Source organism: Nesoenas mayeri (assembly GCF_963082525.1).
Source record: "Nesoenas mayeri genome assembly, chromosome: 1".
In the NCBI taxonomy this organism is placed as follows: Eukaryota; Metazoa; Chordata; class Aves; order Columbiformes; family Columbidae; genus Nesoenas; species Nesoenas mayeri.
Window position 1 is genome coordinate 153,232,548 of NC_137541.1, and position 21,722 is coordinate 153,254,269.

A 21,722-nucleotide genomic window follows, 5' to 3' on the forward strand; every position below is an offset into this window, starting at 1 on the left:
CACATGAGTTCATATACCGCTCTTGACACTGCAATACAGTTCACCATTGCATTAGGTGATACTAACACCAACTTTGTTTGTGTCTGGGGTTTGTTTGTTTGTTTGTTTGTTTCTCTTATGGCTTTTGATATGAAAACATAGGTCACAAGATGCCTCCCCATGGGCATTATTTACCCTGTTTCAGGGCTCTCCAGCTATCAGCTGTCATAAAATTCCAGGTTTTCACATCATAGCTTTTTAGTCAAATTTCTTCAAGACATCAAGAGGAGCCTGATCCTGCAGGCCATCCCAAGCTATGTACAATGCACAGGCACTTCTTCAAAGAGGAGGGCAAAACCCTTCCTTTCTCCCCGCTCTGGCTGATGGCACATCCACGCAAAGCAAAACAGCTCATAAGAAAGTGCCCGGAGTGGCTCTGAGCTTGCCTGGCTTTGTCAACCCAGAGCACAAGAAATGGGGCTCAGCCACCAGCCATGACCAGGTAGAGCTCCCCACTGGAGTTCAGGGCTGGGAGGCAAGATAGGGACTGGGAGACAAGACCAAGAATGGATGGGAAATGGTAGGAGGGACCCCCACCTCAATTCTGGCATCCCGGGCTACCCCCACTCCACCCTCGTGTGGAAGGGCTGATGAAGCTGCGTGAAATGCAGTGCTGGCAAGGCTCTGCAGTTTGGAGTGGATTCTTCTCTCTTTTCTAAGTTTCTCTTCATTTTGTGGTGAACATACTCATAGTTTTTCCTTGCCATAATCAAGTTTGTTTCACAGATGACAAAGCTGAATTCAGTTCTCTCTCCATTTAACTCCATTTCAGCTTTCCTAACTCCGACCCCTCTGAGATCTGGCCTTCACTTTGGGGTTGACATATTATAGCTGACCTGGGTACAAAGGCCCTCATTTAGCACTCTAAATACAAATTTTTCTTCTATGTCAGCTCTTGAACAGCTACTCCTTGATTTTGGTTGCACCTATTTAAGTTTTGTTATAATAACAACAACAAGGAGCGGAGGACAAAACACTACCTGTTAAAAACAACATTACAACATTCATCCATACTTCCAATGGCATCCTCAGCTCTCCCAAAGATTCAGTATATTCTTGTAAGTCTTGAGCACATGAGCATTTTTCAAGGCAACAGGAAAAACACTTTTTCACCAAATAACAGATAACGTCCCTTCAGGTTTTCAAAGTTAGTGTTGACTGCATGGTTGATTTTTCATTTGTATGCCTGAACTGAAAAAAAACCCACCTGGTTTACAAAGTACCAAAATTTAAAAAATGAATTAGTGAAACAAAAAACTTGTTTACCTGAAATGTTCCACTTAATTGAAAAGGGCTTTCTTAGTTTTCAGTTATCTAACTCTGAATCTTTCTTAACATTTTCTCTTCTAGCAAAAAAGCTGTCCTGAAAAGTCAAAGATTTCATTTCCAAACTGTCAGAATAAGACATTTCAATATTTTCTTTGCTCCCTCCCCTGCCCTCATTCCCTGATCATTACCTTTTGCCAGATCTGATTGGAATGTTTCAGGGGCACTGTTTCATAAACTGTGTATTTAGGCAAATGTGCTATGCATTGAATAAATTAGGCCAGCTCTACCCACAGTAACTGACTTGGGAAAGGCGGTAGAACCAGAGTCTGAGAGGGAAAATGCATGCACTACAATTATAAAAGCATGCCTGATTTAGCTTTTGTACAAGCAAGTTGATGGCAAAATGCATCTTTGCAGCTCATATTAAATTTGTCTGAAAAGGAAACGTCACTTTTAGATGTTAATAGTCAGCGCACTTGCCTATAGATCATAATCCACCTACATAATTATTGTGCCACCTTTTACATAAAGAGTCTCAAGGGAAGTGGCTGGGATCCTTATTTGTCTTGATATCCAAAAGATTTATTGATTTGCCTGACATATGCAATTCATTTAAGAATGCGCAAGTAGAAAGACTTTTTCTTGCATTGCTATTTGCAGAAGCCTTTTGTTTCATAGGTACATTGATATCTTTTCATGGCATACATGAAGAGCTCTTGGAAAAAGAAAAGTGTTATCTTTTCTCCTTTATATCTGTAAGATGAAATGCTACAAAGAATTGTGGATAGCTACTATTGAGCTAAAATATCATCCTAAAATGGCAGAAGCAAGTAGTGGACAGTTATGCAGCATATCTTTTGGGACACCTTTCTAGATAAAGATCTGTTGTTCCACTTACTCTGTTCAATCATTGTAAGAAAAACACAACTTTAGTGATGACTACACAGAGAAAATACACTTCATAGTGCTGTATTTAATTAAACCTGGGCGTAGGAAAGAAGACTATATTTTGTTTCAGAATAATCTGGATTATATAAAGGTACTCATACTAATTTTCTATATATAGGCATGTTCATCTCCTTGTGTGGTGGATGCACTTGACCCACCCCCATAAGCCAAACCAGCAGCAGTTTGGTCCAGGCCCCAGAGGAGGTAAGCAGCATTCGACTTGGCGTATTTCTTCCGTGCAGTAAATAATAGGGTGAACCTGCCATCGAATTCTTTTACGTCGCCATTTTCTTTGAGAAATCTAAAGATTGTTCTTCAGTAAATAGAATCTTAAATTACTTCCCCACGACACCTTGTTGAAGCAGAGTCATGTGAGTCTGTGGAAAAAGTGTAACCACGTATGTCGGCTAACTTCTAAAAGACTCCTGGAGAAGCCAGAGTGCATCCCTAGCAAACAAGTACTGTCTATTTATTTTGGACTTTGTGTGCAGAAAATATTTTCCACAAACAGGATAACAAGAGGAAGCTTTAGCCAGGTGTAACCAGTGTACTGTCCCAGAGCTGCAAAACTTAACAGACATGACTGTGTAATTCATGTCAGAAGGGGCCTCAGTAGGTCCCTCGTGCACCCCAGCTCCAAGCAGGCACAGCGGTGGGATCAGACCAGGCTGCTCAGGGCTTTGCTGAGCTGGGTCCAGAAAGCCCCCAAGGCTGGAGCCTGCCCGACCTCCCTGGGCAGCCTGTCCCCCTGCCTGCCCCCGGCCGGCCTGTCCTCATGGGGAGAGGTTCCAGCACCAGCCTGAACCCCTCTGGTTCAGTTCCTGCTGCTGTACCTTGTTCCCCGGCCACGCACGGCTGTGACGGGCCCAGCTGACCCTCTGCATCCTCTCCCCAGGCACTGGGCTGGCTATGAGTGTCCCCAAAGCTGTCTCTGCCCCAGGCTGGACAAGCCCCGCTGCCCCAGCCTCTGCTCAGGGACACCCTCCAGCCCTGGGTGTCACGGAGCTGAACTCACTCCAGGTTTTCAGTGTCTCTCCTGCATTTGGGGCACCAAACTGGCCATGGTACCCAGTTGTGGTCTGACAAGGAGTGCTGGGCAGAGGGGACAACCCCTGTCCCGAGCTCCTGGCTGTGCTCCTGCTGATGCAGCCCCAGACGCTGCTGGTCAGCTCTGCTGCCAGGGCTCACTGCCCCAGAAGCCCTTCCCCAGAGCTGCTCTCTGGACAGTGTCCCCAGCTTGTGTCATTGTAAGAAGTATTTCCTTCCCAAGTGCAGGACTTTGCATTTGTTTTTTATTTTTCAATAAGATTTAACATGCCAAAAGGCCCTGATATTATCTTCTGAGCTGGGGTATCCCTCTCTGTCCTGCCTCCTCACTACCCAAAATATCTCTGAGCATAAGAAATCTGTCTCTTGACTTTTTATCATAATATTTCTATTTCACACAGTGTATCATTGCACAGGAATACTGTGGACAGTTATAAAAGATATAGGGAAGCTCTCTAAAAACTTAGAAAATTCCTACTGATTCCAATATTATCCATCAAATATTGGTCTGAAATTCATTTCACCTTCATGTTTTCTCATTCACCTCATATAGAGTGTTGGGCTTTTCTGAACATTACCGTTGGCTTCCCTCTGCTGCCATGAATCCTTGAAGACAGAAGCATGCACTGCTCTCCCATCCCTTATCAACTTTCTGAAATTATCAGAAACGCTTTAGGAGAGAGGAAAAAACTATGATTCCTACAGTTGAACATCTTCACCAATACACAGAATATTAACTTTTTGTTCAGGCTTGCACTCTGCTGTTCTCACCAGATGGGTGGATGATTTTTTATTTTTTTTTTTAAATAACAGCATTTTAACAGTTTCCAGCTAGTAATAAATGTTATTTGAAGAGTCATACATGTCTACTTGTGAGAGACTAGCTGCAGAGAGGTATCAGCTGTAAGAGCATGGTTGGAGTTCATGATTATGAAAGGAATACAAGCTTAAGTGAAAACTTACAGACTCTTTGCAACAGTGAACAGCATTTCGATTATTATTTCAGCAAACTGACTTCGCCAAAAAGATATCTCTCACTCAGTCAAATTCCGCTCTGACTAATCTTGCAGTTAATGAGGATGTATGGACTACAAGGATGTACAGATGTTTGGACTGGGGCATAATCTGCCCCTCAACTGCAGCATAGTTAATAGCTGGAAGCAATCACATGTACAGTGCTTTTAATCAGAGCATGGCAAATCAAAGTGTAACAATTATTTCCTTACAAGCAAGTTCTGTGTTCCAATAAACCCATAATTAATTACATCAACATTATTTGAAAAGTGTAAAAGGAAAAGCATACAAAAGAGGCAGCTCATGAAACCCACATTTGCTTGTTATTCTAAGTGTTCCTGGAAAAGACTGAGATTAAAAATTATGACAAAGTCATAAGGCACAGGATGGACTGAAATTTCACTTATTTTGAAAAGAAAAGTCAAAGTATGGCAATCATAGGAATGACTTATATATCTGCTTTTTATTGTCCTTTTTGAGTCATTTTCTCACTCTTAAACTCAATGCACTGAAAATCTACACAATAGAACTTTTTTGTCAAAAGAATACTTAAACTCTTTTAATTGAACTACAACTTCCATATATCTCGTTATTAAGCTCATTTTTCTCAAACATAAAATGCAGCATCCCAAACATCCTAGTTATTTCATAAGGAGTATTTAGGCTGAATCAATACTGTTATCACCAAATTAGTTAACGGGGTAGTACAGGCTCTATTTGGATGACAAATTAAAGTGCAATAATGAAACATTTTGAGAAACTATTAATTTTGTAAGGAAATTATATATTTAGCCCATTCTAAAGCAAAGTATAAATCAATGACTGATTTCAGTAGTTAGATGGAGTCAACATAGACTCTTTGTGCAGCAAGACATGAAAAAAGGTAGTATGTTATTAAAAGCCCAGCAGCAACTCACCTGGTTGGGTTGTATTTTTCTTTTCTGTCAAAGTCCTTTTTTTGTTCTTTTTTTAAAAGTAGGCATATCCATAATGTATATCCATTCCCCTATGTTCTTTTTTTTTTTTTTTTTTCCCAAATACTTCTATTTCAAATACTTCTTTAGTGCTCATTTACAGTCTGACTCAAAACTCATTAATAACAACAGAAGGCTTCCACTCCTTTCAGTGGGTTTTGGATGAGATTCATGCTTACCTTGGATGCTCTGTGCAGTGCTGCCAAAGCACCAAGGGATTCGTAATACAGGGTAAATACAGAGGGGCCTCTTGCTTTGTCTATTCTGGTAATTCAAATGTGCTCAGAACTGTTCTCTGGCCCTGAGGCAAATGGTAAGAGACCCATGTCCATGCTATTACACTTTCTTGCCCTCCACAGCAGAGGGGCTGCATCCAAGTTGTCTACTGGGAACAGGCCCTGGCCTGGGCCATTTCCTGAACCATGCCCAGATCTGTGCGGGAGCCAGCCTGACAAGTCCCAAACCATGCCAGGGACTGCTCTAGAACTTCGACTGCACCGAGGATTGAGCTGCCGTATCCAGGACCTTCCCTGGCACTTGTCTACTAAAACAGACATAGCCCTTCACCTTGACAGCACTAGTTACCACAATCAGAAATGAGTGGACCTGGCCATCCTTTCAAGGCATGTGTTCGTTTTCATTAATTAAGCAGAGAGCTAAGGCTGAGTTCCCAGCTGAGGAATTTCAGTGCCACAAGCTAAGCAGGGTGTATCTAGGTCCCAAAGTAGAAACAGTCTCTGTCCTGGCCAACAAAAACATCAGCCCCATAAAACGGAAACCAAAAATGTTATAGAAAAAGCTTAAAAGTTTTTCCACAAAGGAACGAAACCTACAAAAGTATGTAACACATATAATTCTGGAAACAAATAAATGAAAAAAGGGAAAAATAGTTCCCCTTCATATCATTTAATGTCTTTAATAAATCCCAGGATAATGTCAAACATTATTTCTCCACTCATGGTAAACATGACTTCCTCTAACCAACAGACAATATATGTTTTTAGTTATCAAGATCCACAGCCATTCACACTTCATTAGCAATTACGAAATCTGGAAAATACATACATTCTGGTAGATAAATTAATGTAATACAGGAGTCAAAGCTTTTTGGTACCCGGTCTATCATGGAATCTAAAAGCTAAATAGCTTGATTCCCCTGAAACCTGTGGCTGGCATCCAGCAAAATGGAAATTTCAAATCAAGCAGCTTGCCATTATACATGTGAATAAGTGAGAACGGATGGATCCTATTAATCAGCATATGAGAGACAAGATGTTGCAGACAGAAGGGATTCCTGATCTGTGCTCTCACTCTTTCTTGGGAGAGTCAGGGATGCACTGAATCCTAGTGGCCAATCCTGAATATTGGTTACATTTACTGTGGTAAGTGGACACTGAAGTGAGGGGAGAAAAAAAAAAATAGAAAAATAGAAACTATGCAGGCTTTTTGTTTGTCTGTTTGTCTGTTTGATGAAGGAAATGGAGAGGAAGCTTAAATAAGGACAGGCCATTTGATTATGTCTTGAGTGTTTACCACTGTGTTTTGTTGCACGTTGACAATTGCCCTTGGAGTTTCCTGTTTTGCTCTCACTTACTGTTGAGATATTCCTTGCCTGTGGCATTTACTCACTATCCTCAGCACATGTTGTCTTGGGTGTCCTTTAGCTGGATGAATGCATATTGCTTCAGAGTAGTTCAGTTTACCGACGTGAAGTCGCACTGTGACCTGCTGTAGCACGAGTATTTACTTTGTCTGCTGAGAGCTGGAGGCAAACAGATGCATCTTATTTGCTGAAAGAAATGGAGCAGGAGTCCCCCAGCCTGCGAGTATATGCTGCCTGTCTCACCCTCATAGCTATGCTGCCGGCTGCCACTGCCAACAGAGGCAATAATTATTCATTGATTTATTTCACCTCACAAGGCTGCCCTTACGGCAGCAATTGTCTAGGATTTCCCCCTGCAATGATGCTCCTAGGATTGGTGGCAATGAATTTGTACTGTCACTTCAGCACCCTTTCTTTCCCTCTGAGCTGTGTAAGTGGAGCTATCTGGTGGTGTTACAAGCCACTCCAGAAGCTGTGTTCTTCAATTGTGCATCTTCAAAGTGCACTTCCAGAGCACTTCTTTGCTTTGGGAAGATGCATTCACAGAAACTCTGCATGAACACTAGTAGGCAAAGAGGGGCGATGCAGCCCATAAAGAACATCAAGTAACAAAATTCACTCTGCTGGCGGTAAAGAGCTCCTCTGAAGAACATTGTGTTAGTGTGACGACCATCAGCCACAGTGCAGAAGATAAGGCTGGTAGTGAGAAAGAAGTCACTGAAGTGACTTCAGGAACTCCTGGATCTGGTGCAGCCTTTAAGAACCATCAGCTCAATCAGTTTTACATAAATCACTTCACAGCTATGGGAAGTATATAACTAAAAGAGAAAGGTTTCTTCTGCTTTGTTCTCTGATGGACTGATGCTGGTAGGAAGACAGTGCTCTCATTTTACATTTATTTCAGTGACAGTCATTACTAGCTGCAAACCTTCCCCTCCTTCCTCGAAGTAATGTTAGAGACATCTCTGAGTCAGGTAAACTTTCAGAGTTGGTGATAACACAAGTGTCTTCTTTCCCTGTCTGGAGGACTCTGAATTGTTTTAATTATGCTTGTTCCCAGCGTGAGACAAAGAATCCTGCTGATGAAGTGGAGAAAACAGCCTTCTTAAATTCTGGTAATGGATTAAGAATATCTGCAAAGGCTGCCACCTCTCCCACTTGGTAGTATCTGAGCAAGAACGTGAAAGGTCTTTTCAATGCAGCGAGTGTGCTAGAGTCCAGCCAGTGCACATGTTTCAGAGACTGGGGACTTCATTCACCCCACCTTCCCTAGGAACTGATCTCTGCAGGACTTTCTGGTGTCCATCACTAACCACAGAGGGCAAGAAGGAGGGCAGCACTGCTTGGGACAGTTTTCTGCCTTAGGAGAAAACATTTCTTCCTTCCATGTTCCCATGTTCCCCACCTTTTCAAGTATAATATGGAAAAAAGTAGCCGATTTTACTCTGTAATAGTTTTGTTTACTGTTAGGTGTGTTGCTTGGCTGACCAAAGAGTCTATTTCTTGTGTTTGTGTGGTTAATAAACTGCTAGTGTGCTGGAAAAGGAGGAGGCAATTTAGAAAGAAACACAGCTTCCCTTTTTTAAACTGTTTTCTTCTAACTAATATGGATGCAGCAGTTCTTTTTGAAGGCAAACATTTAAGTTTGTTTATGTTTGTGTGTGGTATCTCAGTAACAGAACAGCTATTACTGCTGGGCCATAGCTGCTGTTGGAAGAAATTATGTGATGAGACACTGTCTCAACCTTCCTCCCCCTCAAACACAGTTGCAAATATTGTAAAAATAAACAAATAAAAAACCCCAAACAAACAAACAGACAGGGATTTGCTACTGCCAACAGCATCACATCAATTCTATTTACTTTTTCTACAGAATTCTTCTACAGAGATTTTTCAGGATCTCTCTTATACCAGCTCTGGCACTGACTGCAACGCAGAAGTCTCAGTGTGACTGCCTTGAGCAGATACATTGTGTGAGCAGATCCTGGGGGAAAATCCAAGGAATATTTTTGGATCACCTACACTGTAATCCTGCCCACCAAGGAAGGACAGCTCTTCTGGAAAACCTCTCAGAGAACACTCCCTTTTTACTTTCAGAGTGAACTTCAAAACTAAAAGTCAAATTTAGATATTTCTTTGCCTTGTTTTTAAGTTCATTTTGAAGGGATACAGTGATGGTCAATGACACATCCATGAACCTCAAAGCAAGAACACAGGGCTATCACAAGGCTATGCAATGTGATAAACTTCCATACTGTGCACAAATATAGCTAACCTGTGGCTAAAACTGTCACTATATCAGCATCACACTGCAACCGGCCCTTAAGGAAAGAGCTAAAAGAAATAATGAAATTTGGAACTTCAGGTTTAATTATTTAATATGTTTTTTTCTTTTAAAAATTGCACCACACAAAGGATAAAATTCAATTTCATTTTTTATCATTTTAAAATAGAGTGACAACTCAAGTCAAAAGAGCGCTGAACTTGAAGGCTTCTTTGGTTTTCCACTCATTAGTGGGCCCAGGCAGAAGACAGATGCTCCAAACTGCTAGTCTTATTTCCAGTGCTCCACTTCCAAACACTCTCCTACCGTCCCAATGGCAGAGTGCAGCGGTGTGGAGAGAACATGGGGGTCAGGGCACCTCATGTTTATCACAGAATCACAGAATGTTAGGGATTGGAAGTGACCTCAAAAGATCATCTAGTCCAATCCCCCTGCCAGAGCAGGAACACCTAGATGAGGTTACACAGGAAGGTGTCCAGGCAGGTTTTGAATGTCTCCAGAGAAGGAGACATTATTACCAAATCTATGACCAGTCTCTTTCCCACTGTCTTTTCTTGCTTCTCCATCCAGCCCCACAAAATGCCAACAGCAGAACTGGAACACAATCCACACACATGGGTGTGTAGAATTTCATGGTGAGCTGCACAAGTCCTGTCAAGAACTTCGGGTCATCACTGAGGGGCTGGAGTTTCTGCAGCCACAACTGTGTTGCTCTTGGATACCTGACCCTGTGAGTTCAGAAGTAGCTTGGTTTGTTTATAATACATCTTTGGTTGCTGTGCTAACATACCCCTAAATGACAACCTGACCAGTGCTGAAATGGTCACTCTTGATCTTATCTAGGTCCAAAAATAAAAGTCAACACATTTAATAGTTATCATTTCCAGTAAGAAAAACTGCAGTATTTTGAGGTAAACCATTTCTATACTTACCAAAGATTTTTGAAAGACTGGACATGAAAGAATATTTATTTCTGCACATACTTGTTTTTCACTTCAGGGCAAAACAAAAATAAATGTCACAATCTTTACATTTTGTGTGAAATGGAATTATTGTTCTATATCGAGGCTCTATGCAAAAGATGATTTAATGTTGAGCTAGATGTAAATAAGTTAAAAGCATCTGAACAGATTTCTCACTCAGGCTGAGAATTTAATTAGAGACTTTCACTAAAATGTGTTCAAATTTCATTCTCCACTATGTCCCAAATGCCTGTAGTCCTGTAAAATCAAGTGATACGATGTTTACTGCCAAATAGCCGTATTCTTGGTTGGTATCAGGAACAGAAATGTGCTACAATTCAATTTTCTTGTTCCCTTAGATATGACTAATTTCTCACATTAATTTATCTTTGTTTTACAATTAGTGATGTAGTGGTTCCTTAACAAAGCCCTTTGTGGTTCTGCATCTTGGATCATAAATAAAATAATACTGAAGACTGTTTTAAAAAAGCTCAGAACACTGTTAGTGATGAGACAACTTCCAAAACTGTTGCTGAATTTAAATCATGTTGCATCAGAAGGCAAAGAAAATACATTGTTATGAAAATAATAATCCTGTAGAAGCCTACATCAATGATCAAAGTAATGATTAAAGGTGGGCTATTATTCCAATCTATGGGGCTTGAAATACACTAAGCTTGAACCTGTATGGTGTGGTTATTGTTCTTCATTATCAGACACGATGAAGGGGACACAAAGTAAATCCAACTCAATGGAAAGAAAGCAAAAAAAAATATCAGTAATTTAAAAGGAATGCCTGCAGTTCTCAGAGATGGACCATGTAAAAAGAACAGAAAAGTTGTTGCAATTACTTCTCCTAAGCTTCCTTCCTGCCACACAGTGGATAGGTATGAACATAAGAGACCATCTACTTGGTCAAACCAAGGGTCTGTCCACTCCAGGATCCTTTTCTGACAGCTGTAGATACTTACAGTATAAGATCACGTCAAAGATGCAGTGAGATTTCCTGGGGCTGCACAGTCTTCTCCAACCTCAATTTGACTAGATATAGCTTTATGAAATGTGTGGAGGAGTGCTAAAGATTTGATTTTTTTTTCAATACAAGCATTTAAAATGTAGAATAAATATAATAAAGGCTTATGACAATATGCATTCTTTTTTCACCTGAAATACAAACGAGACTTGCTTTGTTCTTCTAATAATCTTCTGGTTAAAATTGTTTATGGTAATCACACAAAGCCTCATTTCCATGTCAGAACAGAAAAACAAAGCAGATAACACATTACATTATTTTAGGCTGTAAGAGCAAACAGTGAAATCAGCCAGGAAGAGAAATACTACAGTGAAAAAAAAAAAAAGTCATAACAGAAACCCAAGCCACTCCCCAGCAGTAACATATACTAGTTTTCAGAGAACAAGAAATGGAAAATTATTCTTGGTATATTGTGTTTATCCTAAAACAACAGGAGTTTGTTTTGTTTGTTTTGTTTTGTTTTGTTTTGTTTTTAATGAGAAATTATCCAGATAATGGTAGACTTATAAATGAGAAGACTGCAGATTGAGGTGGTATCTTTCAGGCTGTAAAAGAGTTCATAGACATTCTCCAAACAGGAATGAAGGTTACTTTCTCTAGACTCTTCTGACCCCTTTTTCTGCCGCAGTAATGCAAACCACAATTATTTCCTCAGAAATAAACACCCAGAATGGGCTGGATGGCAACTGTACTGTCACCAGTTCTGTCTCTCCTTTGTAATTTTCTGCATAGGGCACCTCCAGCTGGCCAAGTATGTCCCTTCTTTAATGACTCGCATTAAACTCTTACTAGCAGCGCTTCAGCTTTCTCCAACTTTTCTGTACCTACCGCAAGAGCTTCACATTGAGAGCTGCAAGTAGTCCACAGTGAATCAGAGAGTGATGACTCTCCTGTGTTTGGATATCTAATCTGAAAATTAGTCACAGAAAGTCACTCTCACTCCCTGGTAATGAAGGCAATTATATAAACAGATATTAATCTATTTCTGAGAAGTGCTGTGAAACTTAATTCGTTAAAGTTTTAATGCTTTGTGAATTTTACTTTGAAGGTGTTACAGAAGTCCAATGCCTCATGTAATCATTCCTCCAGCATTCACGGGTAAAATAAAATAAAAGGTGACCAACACGGCTTTCTGTATTACTCATGTTTTGTAAATTGTGGGCTTTTGCCACAAAGAAAGTAAAACTATTACATTGTATCCATATAATGTAGGAATAATGACATGCAGATATGAATATTATCTTTATTAAGTTGTTTAAGAGGAAAAGCTGAGTGGCTTAGAGGATAAGGGATTGGGATTTCATCTCAGAAACCCCAGTGGGGATTTAATTTGCAAACCACTGTTGAGACTTTAGCTGCACAATAGCTTACTCTAATCTGCTGATTGATAGAAAGAAATTATTTACTAGCTATCAAAAGGATACCTGCCTCTGACAGGACAGTACTCCCATACATTCACATAAATCCTGTTATTTTCCAAGTCTGAGTCAATTTCAATAAAGAGTGTTCGGCAAGCTTTAGTCCCAGCTAGGTATGTCTAAATATGTGTATTATTTGTCAATTGTAACTATCTTCCTGTGACTTCCAGTGCTTAAACTGGAGAATGCCGAGTAATTCACAGATATGTGAGGCCACCTGCCTTTGAAGTACCTTACTTTGGAAGCAGTCAAAGAAGGGATTCATATAGGTAATGGATGCCAAAGATTTTGGGCAAACATTTAAAGCACATTGATATTTTGTTAGCAATCTAATGTTTGCATGCCTTTTCTGTTGCTACTATGCGAGTTACTAAACTGTTCTGGAAGGTAATAGGTCACTGAAGCCTGTATAGATTTGCATTTACAGATCTACTTGTACTGAAATAGTAACAATAATTCACAAAACTTGGAAGCCTATACATTGATGACCTACATAAACGGAAGGTCTTCCCCATTTTATTTCTTAGGCACCTAAATCTGGCATTGCAAGGTTGCACATTTTGTTTTGCTCAGACACAAAGTTAAGCATCCATCTTTTCTCAACAAGCAGGAAGGAGAGAAAGTATTAAGACTTTATTTCAGTATCCGAATGGTAAGAAAATTCATCCAGGTTAAGGCAAAATCATATTTCTTTTGTTCCTTTCCCTTTCAAATCGACATGAGTTCCCACTCCTCCAATCTGAGCATTGATGATGGGCTGGGAATTATTCTGTCTTTTGTTCTGAAGCTGAAACAATTCCCGTTTGTAAGCAATAATTTATTACCAACTGTATCCATCAAGAGAGATAACACTATGGCCTAGCAATCTGAGTATCATTGATCCATGCTGAGGAAATGTCCTTGCTCCACAAATATTTAACATGAAATGCTTAAACATGTAATTGGCTCTTCCTTATATAAGGAATGTCCCATATGTTAAATAGTTAAAAATATTTGTACTTTCTGCTAGAGAGTATGGTTTAGTGATTAAGGCATTGAATTGGGTTTCAGGAAGTCTAGTTTCCAATCTAAGGTCCTGTCTAGAAATATCAGAGTAGGGCCTCTGCTCACAACGATTCCCTTTCTAGTTGTCTTGCAAACTAAAGTTTGTACTTCTAGAAATCACGGAGAACAGAAGTGTGGGTGTGTATTATTGTTTATCTGCATTCAAGTCTTGTTTTATGTGGAGTAAAAGGAAATTCCTGCCTAACAATACAGCTGTGGCTTCAATGACAACTCTTTTGAACCTTGGATAAATCACTTTATCTCAGTTCTCACCTGTTACAGTTTTGCTTATTTAAACTATAAGCTTTGCAGAGCAGAAAACTCACCCTATTACATGTAAAGTATTTTGCAAGAAATTGCACACTATATGATCTTGATCATTGCTTGAACCAGTAGATGCTACCATTATCTAAAAAAATATGGCCAGGCTAGGCCACCAGGCAATAAAAATTATTGCCAATTGATTATTTTTTTCTGTTGCCTGTGTGAAAGAAGAGTGCTCTCAGTTCAGTTCACAATGAGTCTGCAGTCCATCAGAAAACCACAAATCTGTTCCACTGTAATTCTGGATGATCATTTCCCACAGAGAGGTCAGAAGCCAAAAGGACATCAGTGTTCTCAGGCCTTGAAATTACTCCTCTAGGCAAGAGGGAGGCATGTTGGCGGATCTGTCTGTATTGCACTTTTATTGGCAAGGAAGCTTTTATCTCCAAGGCTGATGATCCCACATAGAAACTTATTGATTCCCACAGCTAACTGTCCTTGACTTCAAAATGGCCCCCAATTTTACTTTCTGGTTTTAGATAAGGTTGTTGGTAGGTTATGACTTATGGAAATAAAGGAAATCGCACAGTATGGAGTGCTGCTCTAGGCCATGTATTTAATTTTAATGAATTTACATTAATTTTTTTACCGCATCATCTACTATAAATAAAATACCACAAATGACAAAAAGACTATAAAGAGGAGTCTTTCAGGAACTTAATACGCATTAGGCAATAAGTGATAAAAATCAGAAGGTAAGACATGGACAACTTCTAGTTTTGCATAACGGAGACCACTCTGCTGATTGCCATCTTATTACTTTTCATAAGAGGTTAAATGAAGGATTTGTTTTCCACCTGTTACCCTAGAAATGAACTGAACACATGAAGTACATGAAAAAAGGCAAATTGTAAAAACACGCACACACATTCACCTGTATTTCTTTGTTACTTTCACTCCATCTGCTCATCATTGAGCTATTCATATGTAACCACACTCAGTAGTATATAGCAGCTTCCTAGCTCATAAAATATTGATTCAGGTTTTTTATCTTATATCTTTCTTGAACTTTGATCTTTCATACTTAGCACTGCCTTGATGAAATATTTAGAAGTACAACATTTTCCATGTGAAAGGTAAATTTAGACTTTTTATATAGTAGCCTCTGCTAATGCATCAGCTTCGACCCACAGGGGACTCAAGCTGAACTCTATCTTGGTCAAATTTAGTTGAAAATTGAGTTTGCAAAAATCCTCCATCCCAAAGAAAGTTTTTTTTAAGGTAAAGGTCAGTTTTGTGACTTGGTTGGAGTAGGCTTAACACACTTCCTCAGCAGGTGCATTGAGAGACCCTTGAGAAGATACATCCAAAGAGCCAACTTTAATAGTTACTTCCCAGCAGATAAAAATGTGTTATATATATAATAAAACAAGACTCCCAACTTAAAAAACAAACAGACAAAACCCAAAAGTAAACCAAGAAAACATTCTTCATACATTTCTAGGCATTGCACGTTATCAAGTAATTTTGCCAAATCAAGCAAAACTACTGCAACATCTCCTTTACAAATTTCATCAATTCATATACTCAGAATAACAAACAAGGCATTCTGTTGAGGTTGAGAACTGATGAAGTCTCAGTTCATAGCTCAAGGCTGACTGAATTCAGCATGTAGGAACATGTAAGGTCCAGCTAAAGCTTTTTCAAGATCTGGAGAACTCACAAGTGTTCTGTCCACCATGGTTTCTCTGACAGCTGGTATGAGCCTTTCTCCCAGTATAAGTTTCTTGCTTCCACCTACCCACTAACTTTCATGAAACCTGTAGGAGGTCCATTAGTTTTGAGATGTTGATCTCCCTGCTGTATTTGGATAAAGGGGTTTTGGATGAAGGATGCCAAGGTTTATAGGAATGGAGAGATAAGGTGGAACACAGGCAGACATACACATATCCAGAGTAAGCACAAATACCAGCTTCTTTTGTATTATAGCTGCATAAATCAGGATATGATACTGAAATCAATGGAGCGGTATGTATTTAAGAAAATGGGCAATGAATAAGAAGATAATCTATCCCATTCTCTACTGTTTTATATTTAAAAAATAGAACTTCATATTGCCCATTTTGAATATGCCACACTCAGCTCTTGATTAAGACAAGCTGTTTGGACAGACAGAAATGAAGATGCAGAAGAAGCAGAGAAAACAGCCTGGAGGGTATTTCACTGTGAATTTTAAATTCACAAAATGTTTTGTTTGGGAGATGCTACCAGAGAGAGAAGTTTCTGTATACAGTGCAGTGACTATTTGCAATAGGATACTTTTTTTTTTTTTTTAAGTCAGGAAAGTTATGTCAAGACTGGAGTCAGTGTTGTAATCAATACGCAGAACCAGGATTTACTTCAACTTTAATCAATTAGAAGTTACCACTCTACTAGTTTAAGCATCTAGACTTTCCTCATACTCAATGGAGAAAGATAGGAAGAATTAAATGCCCCAAATGTCTCTTCATAGCCTAAGGATTTGATGCTTATATATCGAGGTTTTAGATGGACAAAGCCAGGTCAGAAGCACCTCACCCTCAAAGAGCAGCTAATTGAATCTGTTAACATCAGGATGAATTTACAATATTCATAAGTTCCATAGACTTGTTGCAGTAACAACATTAAAACCTTTATTACCTGGACAAAGCAAATAAAGGGACAATGTCTGAGGACTGCAATCTCAAAAACCTTTAGCAAAATGGCAAGCTTTGCTTCTTTTTACACTTGCCTTTTATACCAGATTCAAAAGAAGTTCTTCAGATACCAGAAAGCTGGGATACCAGGTAATCTCTGGATATGTACATAGGTGTATGTAAATAATAGGAAAGGTGAGAATAAAGGATAGAGAAGGGAAATATATTTTGTGGCACATCTCTGTCTCAGCTTTATTTGGGAGAATAAGAATGGCTGTATATCACAGAAATGTAATACTGAAACTTTAAAAGAAAGTCTTCAAATTAAAGTACATGCTATCTATCAGACACTTAGCCATGTATTTCAGTCAAAGTATTTCTATAGATTGATATAATAAATTAATCTTCATATGACATAACATCTGTGTTTATTCTACTGAGACTGCTGGAATGTTAAAAATAATCCATCTAAATTTGCATCATACAAACATTTTGGTAAAAGAACAATCGACTTCTCAGAGAAAAACTGAAGACCTATAATTTTTATATGAAATCTATTTACTACACATTTCGTATTACTACAATAGAGCTTTATTTTTAAAAACAAACAAACAACAGTTTTGGTTTGTATTTTTACCTACTCTATCAGCTTCCAATGTAAGAACGTTTTGGTGCAGAAAAAATACAGTATACAGAAGCAGAGAAGTTTGTCTTACCTTCTGGCTCCCTGATCTTACGTCCTGCCGCAGATTTTCGGAGCACACTCCGTCCTGAGTTGAACAAGCTAGTTAACTCATCAAGGGGACTGGTCAATGACCTTGAGTTTGTAGGGCTGTATGAAAATGAAGATGAGGAATTTGAGTTCAGTTTCCTGTGATCTGCTCTTGCCACTTTTGGAGAATAAGGCAGTTTGGAGAATGGAGAAGAAGAGCATCCAAGCTGAGCAGGATTTGGTCTCTGAGGTACTTTTGACAGATCTGAATTTGTACCTGGTTTCCCTGCATTAATCAGAAAACTAACACAAGTCTCTGGAGGAAAGGCAAAATGTGTGGAAGCCCGGTAGGAAATAGGAGGTGGTACAGGAGGAGGGGGTGGTGGGAGAGGAGGAGGTGGTGTGGAAGGAGGAGTCACTTTGCTGGAAACATTGAACACAACCAAGCCTGGAGATGCTGGTCTTTCATTCTCCCCTTTCTGGCTTTTGGAGTACTGTGGTGATAATGGACTTGAGCCTTCTGATTGCACAGGGTATTTTAGGTTGGTTTCCAAGACAGGAAGCTTTTTGACTTCTAGTGGTGTTAGAGGTGATTCATCAGAAGCAGGTGAACATGTGACAGGGGTTGGAGGAAATACAAGAAGTGGTGGTCTATGCGGGAGCAAGTTAGGGAAAGGGGCTGGAATGTCACAAGAGTCTTTACAGATCAAAGCTGCTTGACTGTTTCCATCCAATGTTCCATCCTCAATGTTAATGTTTTTTTTGCTTTCAAAAAACAGAGGAGGAGACCCAGTTACTACTGGAATTATTGCATTACCATTACTTCCTTCTTCTGGTAGAAAATACTTCATTTCTTCATATACAGACTCTCCTTGTTCTGGGCTTTCTGCTTCAGCAGAATTGCTTTTCATTGCATTCCCTACCATTTCAATATAGACAGGCTCATTTTCCTCCTCTTCTTGTGACATATAGAGACTCAACATGCCATGTTGTGGCCCATCAGCACAAGTTGCTCTCTGTACTGTCACAGTGTCATAGCCACCTGTTTTAGCTACTGTGCTTGCCTGTTTTACATCCCCAGGCTTTTGGCCAGGTATTTCTTCATAAGAGCCACTAAGTTTTGTATTAGGACTTCGTTTTGGTTTTCTGGGAGGTATTTTTTTCATGGTACTATAGTCATCACTGTGTGGCCTTGGACGGGTGAGCACTAGAGAAGTGAAAAAGGTCTGAGTTATTAACAGATCAAAGACAGATTTTCTTTCACAGGTCTAGTACTTTAAGTCTTCAAATGTTGCCCATACAGTTTTGCAATGAGCAGCAGTCACAAACACAGGGATTCAGTCAAAAGTATAAATATTTCAAGGAATGAAAAGCAGAACTTTCAGCTTCCATACCACAAGCCTCTGCTACTTGGGCATATAATCTGCTTTGGTAATGTCTACTGCCACTGAAAGAAAACACCTGAGGAGATTTCTTTTGAATCCAAATGTTCACTACAAGGTCTGTAATGCATAGAAATATGTGCCTTCCTTTTGCCCCAAGGGAGAGGGGCATGCTTTTAACAAGGAGGTTCAGCATGGTGCTGCTTTGACACCCTGTCATTGCCAGTAACTGAAGTATCCCCCTTTTATGCAACATCTATAAAACTCTAATTATAGGCATATATTATGCCTGTCTCTTCTTCTTTTGTGCTGCCGGTGTGGAAATAATTTATAAAGTTAGGGAATCCCACAGCCTAAGGGCAATTCCGCAACTGAATATACAGTTAACTAAGCTAAACGTCTTTTTACAGCCTCCAGGCACTTGCAGAATGAAGACACAAGACACCTAGGTGATTGGTCTTTTAAGATCAAAATTAGATGCCGTACATCAGAGCTGGTTTTGGACAAAGACTCAGGAAACTGCCATAATTCTTGGAAAATGAGTATACAGCAGGGAAACTGGCCCTATTGTTTCATACATATGAGAAGAATTCCAAAGTTGTTTGTGAGTGTATACAAGCATTAGTCTTAAGACCAGATATATACATGTATATCAATTGTAATTCTTTCAAAAACCTCTGCTAGAGCTTTTTGGTTAAAACAATAATCTCTTGGAGATCTGGGCACAGGAAGCCAATATGACTACAGAGCTCCTTAAGTCATAGTAGTTTAAAAATATATTGGATACAGTTCATCTCTTCTTACACAGAGCTTGAATGAGCAAGGAAGAGGTTAAGAAAAATGGACTTGCATCTAATGAACTGGACATGAGAACGGTAATTATTTTGCAAGAGGGAGTTGTAAAGATTTCCATCCATTGTATGCAGGATTAGAGAATAGTTATACACAGCTTTCAACCCAACCTGAAGGTTCTTCCCTGAGAAGTCTAGCGGATCCTTTACACAAAGACACAAGTCACGCTTATCAAGGAAAAGCAGAATGCATTCCTCCCCTTCATCTTGCACTTATTCATTTCAAGGGTGAAGGAAAATAGAACAACTGAACTCAAAACCTTTCTATATGCACTATAATGCATCAAGACACTTTGAGACTTCCATAGCACTCTCCTTCCAAACAAAAATTCTCTGTAAGCAAGTTATGACACAAATGTAAACCACTGGCACATAAGTTATTCATGTGAATGCAGGGAAGAAATAGGAGAGAGTTTAATGTTTACCTTGGTGAAATTCAAGAATCGAGCATCCTGTTTTAGTGATGCAAGGTATTCTAACACACAGTTTAAAAGCTGAAACAAAATGGTCAGTGGGGTAGAACAGTTGACAAAGATCATTTGTCTCTAGAGGGAGTTCTGCAAATAGGTTTTGGTTGTTGACAAACTAGGCAATTAGAACACACGAGTATTATTTGCTGATTTGGAAATGAATCACAAATCGACTAATTTTATTTACTGCCACTGAAATATTTCAGTGAAGTAGGACTTCTCAAAGGTGCTTGCCTGTGTTCAAAAGGATCAAAGTGAAGAAAATAAATCAATAACCTAGAGCAACATTTGCGACTGTTTCTCCCTTTATGCCTAACCTTCATTAGCGGCTTCCTTAGAAGCCGCCGACAAGCAAGCGCTAACAGCCTCGTAGGAAGCGCTCAGTCGTGTGTTGGGGTCCCTCTTTGGTTTGGGAGGAGGCTGTTTCCTTGGTGACGGCAGGCTAGTGCTGTCGTCCATGCTGAACACAGAGTGCAGGGAGGGGGATCTGATGGATGACCCAGCCGCAGAATGTACCAAGCCGTCCACTGCCATGGGGACAGGAACGGAGCTGGAATGAAAGTGCTTCGGCATTCGACAGCCGGCAAAGCTGTCCTCAGAGACCTTCCCACCCTTGTCTTCAGCTCTGCAAACACAGAAGAAGAGGCTCAGATGCATTATTCAAGCGCTAACAATGAACCTGTTCATGCAAACATAACAACAGCTTTTTGGTAAACAATCTCACAACTCCCCTGCTGGGGCGAGGGGATGTGTGTAGTAATCTTCTGACAAACAAATCCAGATCAAGCTGCTCGCTTTCTTCCATTTCCTGTTCCATGATAAATCAGGACACTGGCCCTTTTTCACACAAATGCAGCCTTCCCTTAAGCAGTTTGGTATTCTTGATCAGACATTCACAGAATGAATTGTTCACACTTTGATTGCTACACACAATCGAAAGCTGGGTTTTCAATCTGAATGATAATTTCTGGGAAATCCATTTTAATAGAAAGTTACTGAGGCAGCAAATGCCGAGCCTTTGTCATTATTTTCTAAAAAGACAACTATAAATTCTATTTAGATAAATTCTATTTAGATAATGCAAATCTTAAAATATTAGATGACCTTTTCAACAAGCTACATTGGCTGCTTGAACAATTCCACCTAGATATCTATATATCTTCCTGTTTCAGCTTAATTATTAGTTATCATTTTAATAATATTAATTATGACATTATGTTTAGCTATTTCAATCACAATTTTGGAGTTTTACTTATTCATTTTTTTTTTACTTTTTTTTTGCTATTTCAACATGTATTGAGAAATTATGTTTATTGGCAGCTTCCAACACATTGATTTTGAACAAGAATTCTGCTAATATTTTATTCCTCCAAAAATCAAAACTATGAAAACCTTTTAATTTAGAGTGGTAATGTATTAGACAGAAGATGTCTATGCCAACATTATACAAACGCATCCCCATGTTTTTGTGTTTTGTTTTTTTTTTTAATGTATTTCTGCATGATAAATCACCAGCAGAGCTGGAATTCATGCACAGGATATAGCCAGCTGCCCATGTAGTAAATGAAATAGCTAAAGATGAAAGCACGGTGCTCAGTGGATAATTTGTTTTCACTGTAATGTTTAATTACAGTCTTTCCTACAAAAGCATTTCCTCCAATATGTAATCACTGGGATATTTGAAGCTAATTAAGCAGATGCACTGCCATTTTCGCTTTAATAAAAGTCACTGA

General features: G+C 39.4%; 1 protein-coding gene across 1 annotated transcript in view; it reads right to left on the bottom strand.

The window, feature by feature from the left end:
- MYO16 (myosin XVI) overlaps positions 1-21,722 on the bottom strand; it is a gene marked incomplete at both ends in the record, with an annotated part of 300,394 nt that overhangs the window by 23,145 nt on the left and 255,527 nt on the right. The window contains 2 exon segments of the mRNA XM_080343675.1: positions 17,291-18,493; positions 20,307-20,614. Of these exon segments, the coding sequence (XP_080199801.1) occupies positions 17,291-18,493; positions 20,307-20,614 (1,511 nt within the window).